General features: G+C 51.9%; 2 protein-coding genes across 2 annotated transcripts in view; one reads left to right on the plus strand and one right to left on the minus strand.

Moving 5' to 3' along the window:
- The window catches only part of Map4k1 (mitogen-activated protein kinase kinase kinase kinase 1), a 19414-nt gene extending 17122 nt beyond the window's left edge, over positions 1 to 2292 (minus strand). The window contains exons 1-4 of the mRNA XM_019208747.1: positions 2081 to 2292; positions 1859 to 1916; positions 1653 to 1743; positions 797 to 861 (exon numbers count right to left, since the gene is read on the minus strand). Of these exons, the coding sequence (XP_019064292.1) occupies positions 797 to 861; positions 1653 to 1743; positions 1859 to 1916; positions 2081 to 2179 (313 nt within the window). The 5' untranslated portion in view covers positions 2180 to 2292. The remainder of the gene's footprint in view (positions 1 to 796; positions 862 to 1652; positions 1744 to 1858; positions 1917 to 2080) is intronic.
- Positions 2293 to 3420: 1128 nt separating this feature from the next.
- Eif3k (eukaryotic translation initiation factor 3 subunit K) overlaps positions 3421 to 10703 on the plus strand; it is a 9979-nt gene continuing 2696 nt past the window's right edge. Inside the window, exons 1-4 of the mRNA XM_010632820.2 lie at positions 3421 to 3578; positions 4575 to 4673; positions 6438 to 6558; positions 7910 to 7984. Coding sequence (XP_010631122.1) covers positions 3520 to 3578; positions 4575 to 4673; positions 6438 to 6558; positions 7910 to 7984 — 354 coding nt within the window. The 5' untranslated portion in view covers positions 3421 to 3519. The remainder of the gene's footprint in view (positions 3579 to 4574; positions 4674 to 6437; positions 6559 to 7909; positions 7985 to 10703) is intronic.

Below are 10703 nucleotides of genomic sequence, written 5' to 3' on the forward strand. Positions count from 1 at the left end.
AAAAAAAAAAAAAAAAAAAATACTTGGACTCAAAATAAAAAATAAAATGGGCTGGGGATTTAGTTCAGTGAAACCACACCTGCCTCGCAAGTACAAGGTCCTGAGTTCAATCCCTGGTACCAGAAAAAAATTAAATTAAATAAAAAATTAAAAGGAAAAAATGGAAACAAAGTCTTTGTAAATAGGGAGGGGTGCAGTGGGTAAAGGGAGGGCAGAGAATGGGGGAAAAATAAGAACCAAGGTACATCATGTAAAGGTACAAGTCCCCAATGACAAATGTAAAAATACTGCATACCTAAAATGTACCAATAAAAGAATTTAAGGAAAAAAGATAAAATAAAATAACAAGGGCTGGAGATGTACCTCAGTGCGACTGCCAAAAAGAAAAACACAGAAATTCAAAGAGGTGACCAGACGCTGCTGACACACACACACATACACACACTCCCCTAGACTGAAAGCCAGGCTGAAGGAGAGAACCAGAAATTCAGCCACACATTCAACAAAAGTTGGGGCACCTACTGTGCCCCAGAAAATGCATAAACACACAAATAATGCTTGTCAACAAGATGGGGGGGCGAGTAGGTCACTGCATGCAGAATACCAGAGTAGACTGGCAGGTGCGGGAGGGCAGGGCCTAGGGCCTACAGAGTCACCGTGAGGTCCAGGCCCAGAGAGGGACTTGCTGGGTGAGATGTGGACCAGGAAGACCGTTTCCAGAGACACAGACACAGAGAAACAGGTGGGGTGGGTCTGAGGAGTGAGGGGGGCCTGAGTCCCCTGTCTGTCCTCTGACCTTGGTAGATGTCCTGGAGAGAACCAGCCCCACAGAATTCCATGCAGATCCAGAGCTTCTGCAACCTACAGTGGTCCAAGAGGAATAATGATCATAGTAACAGCAGAGCAATACGTTATTATCTATACGACAGCCCCAGCTCACTGACTTGTTCTAGCCTAATGTATTAGCTCTCATCTATTCCCCCCTCGTCCACCAGAATGAGACTGTTCCAGTCCCATTTATAAAGGAGGACATTGAGGCTTAGTCAGGAAATGTACGCTGAGGGGCAACTTGATTCAAACATAGGTCTATGGGCTCCAAATCCAGGGCACCCCTCTGCCATCCCAGGCTAACCCAGGGGACAGTGGAGATCTCACATGCTTCAGCGTCTGGATGGGACAGAGGGCCTCAGGGTGCTAGATCTAGGGAACAGGGTCATCACTGGGGCATCTGGGAAATTATTCTGAGGATCAGAGAATTTAGGAATTCGTATTAAAGAAGCTGAGTGAAACGAGAGATCCCAAAGGACAGAATGGTGAGAGATTAGTGGTAGCAAAGCTGACTTCAGTGGTGACTATGAAGGTCAGTTTGGTAGACAGAGTCAAAAATGGGAGTCTAGATTGGGGATCCAACTAGGAGTTGTTATGGTCAGAAGAGTGGGAAATTGGGCTGAAGATAAGGATGGGGTACTCCAGTTAAATGTGGGGGTCAAAAAAGTAGGGGTCCAAGGCTGGAGGTCAAGATAGGCTGTCTGGGTCAAAAATGAAAGTTCAAGACTTGGGATCCGCCTAGGCTGCCCAGCCAGAAAGGAGGGTTCCGAGTTGGGGGCTGGGCTGAGTCCTGCGGGAGGTGGGGGTGGGCTGAGGCTCTTCACCAGAGGTAGCTGCCGTGGTAGGCCACGATGTTGGCATGCCGGCAAGTTTTCAAAATGAGGATTTCCTTCTGAAGGGTGGAGACATCATCGTCTGCAAGGAGGGGCAGAGGAGAAAAGGCGGCTGCAGGCAAGGAGCTATGGGAGAGGGTCTCCCCAGGGCCCAGGAGGTGGGGGTGGGGTGCAGGAGTTCCCGGGTTTGCTCTCACCAGGCTCCATCTTCACCATCTTCAGTGCCACCACGTCCCCGGACACCTTGTCTCGTGCCTTGTAAAGGGGAAGTTGGCATCAGAGGGGCTCCATTAGCCTGAGGCCTTTGTCCGCATCCCTGGGCCATGCTAAGGACTGGGTCCTTCTTGCACCCGTTCCCTTCTTGAGGCTCACTCTAAAGGTCATTGGTCTGAGGGTGATGGAGACAGAGGATTTCTCACCTTGAAGACTTCCCCATAGGTGCCGCCACCCAGCCGTTGCAACAGGTCATAGTGGTCCCGAGGGTCCCTGTTAAAGATGTCAGGATCCATGAGGTCCATCCCTGGAGGCAGGAGCTGGGCCTGGGCCCAGGGGCCAGCAGGGCCTCAGGTCTGGAGCTTTGGCACCTCCTACCCTCCCCACAAGCCCTGAGCCCGCCTTGCTTCTGCGGGCTGTGGCCTACACCCCCCTCCACCCTCACTTCCTGCCCCAGCTGCAGGGCTATGCAACGGGCTCCACCCCCTGTCCCCTGGGCTCTGACAGCCTGCAGGAGGCTGTTTGCTTTGGGACCCATGGGACCCCCCTCCACCCCTAAGATCCAGGGCTGGATGTAAATGAGATGCAAACGATCCTACTTGTAATGGTGGGGGGTGCCCCGGCACCTCTCCCCCGTTCTGGGCAGGGCTACAAACCCTAGTTGAACTTCTGCTAGGTGCTTGAGAGTTTGGCTACAACCCACAGGTCAGGTTGCAGGTCTGCACAGGGATGTAGCACACACACCTGCTCACCAGGACACATACAGGCACTTAGGTGTTAGCTCCTACAGGACTGGGGCTGTGCGTGTGCGTTTCTCATGCCGCGATCCCCGTGTGTATATGTGCGGATGTATTCCGAGCACGCACCTCCACGCACAGGGCACATGCCTGTGCATGCAGGCCTTTAGTGTAGAACATCTGTGCACGAATAGCTCATGGCGGCACACATGGCGCGTTCGCCCTCTGCCTCGATTTAGGGCGCGATCCGGAGACAGCCAGGAGCCACGCACCTCCCCACCCCTTCCTTCACCGCAGAACACATTTTTTTTTTTTATCGGCTCCTACTCCAGAAACTGGGACGGGGGTGGGGTGGGGTGGTGGTGACAACCAAGGCCCAGCGATTTGAAACTGGGAAAGTGAGCGTACTGGATCCTGTACTGGAGCTTCAGGAGGATCTCACTGAGCGCTTCCTTAGGACTCAGTCGTGTACGAAAGCGCGTGCTACTACGTTCATTCCAGAATATCCAAGCGTTCACAACCACTCGCCACACGACGAGCGCACACGCACGAACTCTCCAGGGAGACTGAACGAGTACGCGCACGCCTCCGGCTAGGGAAAGGAATTTGCTAAACCCGCCCCGAGATGGCGCCTGCGCATTGCGGTAGACTAAACTTTCTCACAGTCGATCCCGCTTGGGCGGGGCAAATGCGCACGCGCCAATTACGCCCGCTAGGAAGAAATCACGTGGCAGCGGGAAAGCGTGGCAGCTGCCGGAAGAACCTTCCCCTTTATGGTTCCCCAGAGCCGGAGCGGCAACAATACGTATTTCCGTTTCCGTTTTCTGCTTTCCTTCTTCCGGTCTTCGAGGACTACGCTCCGTCCCGGTGTTCTACTTTAGAAGTGGTCGTGGAAGGCTGCAGTAGTTATGGCGATGTTTGAGCAGATGAGAGCGAACGTGGGCAAGTTGCTCAAGGGTATCGACAGGTCTGCGCTCTGTCCAAGCGGGGTGGAGAAAAGGTTTTCCGGAGACCGCCGGGATGGCCAGGGGCCTGTGCCCCTCCGGGGATGGGTTTCTCTTATCACTGCACGGGATGAGGCCTTCCTGGAGAAGGAGATGTTTATGGAGACAGCACTGTAAAGGCCTAGGGGCAAGAGAGCACCTACTATTCAGTCTCCTTCATTGTCTGAAAGTTTCTTTCTCTGTTCTTCATTTTTTCAGCCCCTCAGTTTCCTCTCTGACGTCCACAGTCACAGTTTTTTTTTTTTTTTTTTTTTTTTTGTTGAGACAGGGGCTCGCTTTATAGTTCAGGCTGACCCTGAACTATGTAGGCCAGGCTGGCCTCGACTCCTGGAGATCTGCTTCTGCCTTCCGAGTGCTGGGATCACTACACCCAGCCGCAGTACCTCTTAATTAAGTTTCCTTTGCTCTTCATGTCATTCATTCAACATAGGTTCACTGATGTTTACTCTGTTAGTACCTGGAAGATCACAAGTCTGGCTTTTATGGACTAAGTTCCCTTTTCAGAAAGGAGACGAACCGGACAGCAGACTGGTAGCTAGGAGTAGGCCAGGCCAGGCTGGGACAAACAAAGGCCCGGATATTCAGGGATGAAGGGGGAGGGCAGGTTAGGCATTGACCTAAGCAGGAGATGGGTCCTGACCTGTGTGGGGTCCTAGAAGATGTGAGCAACAGATGTGTTCAGGAGGCCATGTGCACAGGCTGCATTGACTGGCTGATGTTGGGAGGCATCCTAAGATCCAGGGCTCCAATGGAGTGTAGAGCCCATAAGAAGGCCTGAGTGTGGGCAAGTTCTCTAAGAGGCTGTAGAGCTGATTATTCAGTTAAAGCCAATGTCCAGGGCTAGATTTAGAGGTAAAGAAAAGAAGGGAGAAGCAGGTCACAGTGAATTTTTAGCAACCTAGAAGGACTGGCCTCAGCTCCTCTCTCCTCTCTGCTCATCCATCTTCATTCTTGTCTAGGTACAATCCAGAGAACCTGGCCACCCTGGAGCGCTATGTGGAGACCCAGGCCAAGGAGAATGCCTACGACCTGGAAGCTAACCTGGCTGTCCTGAAGTTGTGAGTGTCTAGCCTGTCCCTGCCCCCTGTGCCTGCCCAGCTGGCAGGGTGCCACTCAACATGCAGGCGGGTGCTGGAGTAACCTGCAGGATGTGGCTTCTCTTTAGTGTGCAAGACTAGAAAGCCAAGGAAGTTGGGGGTTAAAATTAATTTTTTAAATACATGAGCAAATGTGTATTTTAACAAATAATTACAAATGAACACCCATATACCTACCACCCATCATTCACTTTATTAAAGTGTTACTAGCACCCCAGGTCCTCTGCCCTTATGCGTAGACCCTGAGCAGCCCCCATTCTGGTAACTGTTGTCATAGTCTGGCTTGCTGTGATTGTTTACCGCTCACCCTCACATCCGGATCAGCTTAGCTCAGCTTTGTCTGCTTTGAACTTGGCTTAACTGTAATCATACAGCATAAGCTCTTTTGCATTTAGCGTCTTCTACTCACCACTGGGTTTGTGACGCCCATCAATTTTTTTTTAATGTGGTTGTAATTTGTTATCTTTGATACATAGTGTTCTACTGTGTGACTTTATTCTTTTCACTTTTTTTTGGATAGTCTCTCACAATGTAGGTCAGGCTGGCCTTGAACTCACTTTGTAACCCAGGCTGGCCTCAAATTCACATCAGTCCTGCCTCAGCCTCCCGAGTGTTGGGAATACAGGCTGTGTTCCATTTTTTTTTTTTTTTTTTTTTTTTTTTTTTTTATTTTTTTTTGTGGTACACCCGAGATAACTCAGGTCCTTGCACTTGCAAAGCAGTCGCCAGAACCACTGAACTAAATCCGTGGCCCACAGGCTGTGTTCTTATGGTCTGTCCCTTTTGGTTTCTTCCCCTTTGGGTGCTTTCTTGACCTACTACTAGCTGAGGAGATTTTATAGACTACATAGCCTCTGTGTTCCCATCCCTAAAACAGAGAGACGTGTGTGTTGGGGTAGTTCAGATTGTAATTGGTGATGACCACTCGTGTGAGCTGGCTGCTATCCTGCAGGCTTTCTGTGTGTTACCTCAATTGTTATATTGCACCCTGAGAGGTAGGTGTAGGTTTTATTTGATATCAAACCCAGGGCCTCATGCATGCTAAGTATATACTCTACCACTGATCTACAAACCCCTAGTCCTTTTTTTTTTTTTTTTGATACCAGGGTTCAAACCCGGGTCCTTGAGCTTGCATGGCAGGCAGCAGAACCACTGAGCTAAATCCCTGGCCACTCCTAGTCTTTTCCTCTGAAACTGAGGCATAGAGAATTAAATAAGCAGTCCAAGCTGGGCATGGTGGTGCATGCCTCTAATCCCAGCATTCTGGTAGGAAGATCACAAATTCAAGCCGACCCTGGGCAACTCATCAAAATCCTTTCCCATGGTAAATTTAAAAAGGGCTGGGGAATAGCTCAGTGCAAAAGGCCTGGGTCCCCAGCACCATGGGGAAAAAGAAAAAGCAGGCCAAGGTCACTCATCAGAGAAGTTTAAAACTCAGTGGCCTGCCCAGGACCTTAACCACTGCTCTGTACTGCTGCATCTGTCCTCATTTCTTTAAGAATCACGTGACAAGTGTCGGGCAGTTGTGAGGATTAACTATCCTCATCTTCAGATTGAGAAAAACAGACTCGGAGGTTTAGGTGACACAGCCAGACAATTTGGGTGAAATCGGGGCCCAGTTGTGTCCCAAGTCTCAAGCTCCAGACTCAGGCAGCAGCTGGTACCTGGTGAGGCTCAGAGATGTGGAGGGTTAACTGTCGCTGTGTCTCTTGTTGCCCTTCCCAGGTACCAGTTCAACCCAGCCTTCTTTCAGACCACGGTCACCGCCCAGATCCTGCTGAAGGCCCTCACCAACCTGCCCCACACTGACTTCACCCTGTGCAAGTGCATGATCGACCAGGCGCATGTATCCTTCCAGGACCAGGGAGGGTGTGGAGGCAAGGCTGACAAAGTGTCTGTGTTCATCCACAGCACCGAGTGCCTCTCTGGGCTCAGCCTGGCACCGTGCTAACCTGAGCTGGGCCTCTGCCATCGCAGAATTCTCTCAGTTCAGTGAGGAGGCAGTAGGTCCCCCATTAGTGGCAGCTGGGAGTGGGCAGATCCCTGACTCCGCGAGGAGGTTAAGCAAAGGAGCCCAGAAGAGGGAAGGAGGGGGAGTCCAGGAAGGCTAGGGGCCGGGGTGGGGAGGGAGATCCTGGCCACAGCCACGGTTGGGAGGTCCAGGGGAAAGAGCTCAGGGACAGGAAGCATGGCATGGGAAGGTCTCAGGTGTCTAAGTGCAGTAGGGTCAGACTCCAGGGCACTGGGCAGCTGGGAAGCTTTGGGGCTGCAGATGCTGTGGCCAGGTGGGTGCTACAGAAGGATTCCCCTGAGGGCGCTAGCTGAGCAGAGGACCACAAGGCAAGAGGCCAGGGGCTGACGGGCAGCCAGGCAAGCTGAAGAGCTGGCTTATCTGCTCAGCCAGGGCAGAGCCATCGTGTGCGTGTCCTCAGTCCCTGGCAGCGAGCTGGTCTTCCATATGTGTTGTATCCTCCTGCTTAACCTGCTCTTTTCTGGCTGGCCCACTGCTTGGCCAGATGAGCCTCCAGCTTTCTTTAAATCGCTTTACAGACTCAGCAATCTGCCACCTGTGCCCAGCAAAGCAGGTGCCCTCAGGCTGGGCTGTCACACCTGCCTGCTCATTGGTTGCTAAGCTGTGAGACCCCAGATGATTCATTGAACCCATGCTGCTACATGTGTCCCCTAGGTTTCCAACTGTTGAGTTGATCCCAGTATGTAGTTGGACACTTTTTATTTCATTGTCCCCATCACTGGACTTGTAGCTTGTTCCTCACCTTTGGCCATTACAGGCAGTGCTGTTATAGATGTCCTTTCTCCCACCACTACCAAAAGAAAAAAAAAGTTCTTTTTTTTTTTTTTTTTTTTTTTTTACACTGGACTTGTAGCTTGTTCCTCACCTTTGGCCATTACAGGCAGTGCTGTTATAGATGTCCTTTCTCCCACCACTACCAAAAGAAAAAAAAAGTTCTTTTTTTTTTTTTCTTCTTTTTTTTGGTAGCACTGGAGATGAAACCCAGGGTTATGTGCATCCTAGGCAAGTACTGTGCCACTGAGCCACACCCCAGGCCCCCAGTCCTTTCTCTGAACCGAAGAAAGGGGCTAAACTAAGAAGGGAGGTGGAGAGGGCTGACCTAGGGCTAGGAAACCCCATCCTCCACAGGCTTGGGGCTGTTTTCCCTTAATACTTCCTCTGCCAGCAAGAAGAACGACCTATTCGACAGATTCTGTACCTTGGGGACCTGCTGGAGACTTGTCACTTCCAGGCTTTCTGGGTAACTTCCCTTGGGCCCAGGGGCAGCGTGGTAGCCAGGCCGTGGCACTGAACACTTAACAGTAAGGCTTCCCTGTGCTCAGTGCTCATACATAGGAAGCACCAGGATGACCCTGTGCCCACAAGCTCAGGCTGACCCCAGCCTCTGTCCCCTGTCCTTCCACCAGGCCTGTAGTATATGATACTGGTCATAAGCAGAGGTCTTCTCACCGGCCATTTAGAATGCTCTCTTCTGGCTCTGCCTGGAGCCTGGCCCTCAGGTGCAGCCCCTGCATGGAAGGCCACATGGCCTCCTCAATCTGCACTACCCCCCTCCCAAAGCCACCTCCTGCTCCTCCCGAAACCCTCTCCTCCCAATCTGGAACTCCCATGCCACCATTTCCTGCCCTGTTTTGTTGGTCCCAGTCCCTAGGTGGCTGCTCCTTGTTTCTTAAAGAATTTCATCCTTCCTGCTACTATGCTTCCTACCCTCATCCTGAGACTTGGGAAAGCCAAATGGGTGATCCTTCTATCAGCCATCCTGACCCTTTGGTTCCCTGTGCAGTTGGCTTGTCCTCCACCGGTTCTGAGCCCCTCAGTACCAGGCATCCCAGGCCAGCCCCAGCACACCAGGCATTGAGGAGTTTCGGAAGCACTGGCGCTGATGCCCTCCTCCTGCCCTGGCCTTGGAGGAAGTTGTTGCATGTGGCCTTGGCTTTGGGATTCTAACAAGTTACCCCTGGTGGCTGTGGCATTGAGCCAAGATGGGGAGCCACTGTTTCTGCCCTGTCTTTACCAGGGTTCTTCTTGGGGTTCAAACATCTCCACCCGGCTGCTACATCGCTATCGCACTCCAGGGGCTCCTCCTGCCTGTCATTTCTTGGGCCTGAGCACAGTTCTGGGCTTCTGTCAGGCACCTGGGGCTCTGCTTCCTCCTCTTCTCACAGTGCTTCCCCCTGCTCCAGAACAGACCTCAACCTCATCCCATCCACTTTATGACCTCAGCTTACGACCGGGGTTCTTGTTTTATGAGAAAGTAGAACAAAACTTCCAAGTGTTTGCAGGCCTGGACATCTTGGGGGTGGCGCATTGCATCTTTTTCTGTTTCAGCTGAGGGAAAATGGCCAAAGCTGCCCCTCCCATCACCCCTGCCCCAGTGTAGCCCCCAGCTGTTCCCCCTGCTTTCCCCCCTGACTTGCCCTTCCCTTCCTAGCTGGGCTCAGTTGCACACACCCGTAACCTCCAGCTACTTGGAAGCTGAGGCAGGATGGTTGCAAGTTTGAGCCCATCCTGGGCAACTTGGCTACTTATGGAGACCCTATAATGTGATGACAAACCTTTGAGAGCTTTCAGTGATTCAAACAGCCTGCTGTGGCACAGCCATAGGTTAACCACACTACTCTTTATTTTAAAAATATCTCCTTTACCAAAAGAAAAAACAAAGCTTTCCACCTGGCATGGTGGCACACACTAATCCTAGCAGTGGGGAGGCTGAGGCAGGGTTGCTGCAAGTTCGAGGCCAGCCTGGACTACATAGTAAAGCCCTGTCTTTAAAAAAATCAAGCGCTTTCAAGTCTGGAGCTGACTGCAGTCTGCTGGGTCTGCAGTGGCCCTGATATTCCTGCCACAATGGCTGAGATACATTAGGACCCTTTGAGGGCTTGTCCTGCTCATCCAGGCTGGAGGTGTTCAGATAGCTGCCCACTAAGCAGAACAAAGCCAAACAAAAGAGAAGGCTCCCGTCAGAGACAGCTCATGTCCCATGCGTACAGCTTACCTGTGCTCTGCACACTTGAACCTACTCTGCTCAGCCCACTCAGGCTTCTGCTAGTAGCCCCTCCTCAGGGCACACAGCACACTGAGAACCTGCCTCTGGCCAAATCCTCATGACCATGTTGCCACATCTAGTCAGCTTGTCCTGGGCCTCGTCACCTCATTCCCATGGAATGTCACCCATTCCCTGTGATGTGGGTGACCTCACCTTGCTCCCTTAGGCCCATTGTCACTTGGTTTCCAGGGTGGCTATTCTTGGGTTTCCCCACCTCCCCAGCTGCTTTCCTCAGCACACTGTATGCTCCTCATGTCCCCTGCTCCTGTTGGGAGGGAGTCCTTGCTGAGTGAGCAGAAACCTGAAAGAGGTGGAGGTGCCAGGTCTGGGGGAGGAGAGTTTCAGAACAGCCCTGCAAAGGGACTGAGGTGGGTGGGGGCCTGGCAAGTTGGAGAAACAGCCAGAAGGCCCCTGTGGGTGAAGGGGCATGGGTGGAGGCGAAGGCAGAGGTGTCAGATCGGCTCATGGGATTTGCTCAGATGTTGGCCTTTTCTCAGAGTGAGACACGAGCAAGGTTCCATGACCAAGTGCAGTGGGCTCATCTATGTCCTCTCTCCTGGCTGTGCTTTCTGTCACCCAGGTCCAAACTGCAAGTCACGTAGCTGCTGTGAGGCTTGGTCTCCCTGTCTCTAAAATGGCACAGCAACAGGAACTGACACCATTGGGTCCCACACAGAATGGCACGTGTGTGAGTGGGTGGTCATGTGTTAGCTGCTGGCGACAAAATTAGTATCATGGGTGCCATTCTTATTAAGACTGAGTACATCAGCTGGGCATGGTGGCACACGCCTGTAATCCCAGCACTCGGGAAGCTGAGGCAGGAGGATCACTGAGTTCAAGACCAGCCTGGGCTACATAGTGAGTTCCGGGTCAGTCACAACTACATAGTGAGACCCTGTCTCAAAAAAAAAAA

The sequence above is a fragment of the Fukomys damarensis genome, unplaced genomic scaffold (assembly GCF_012274545.1).
Source record: "Fukomys damarensis isolate Sample0158 unplaced genomic scaffold, DMR_v1.0_HiC HiC_scaffold_19, whole genome shotgun sequence".
NCBI classification, from domain to species: Eukaryota; Metazoa; Chordata; class Mammalia; order Rodentia; family Bathyergidae; genus Fukomys; species Fukomys damarensis.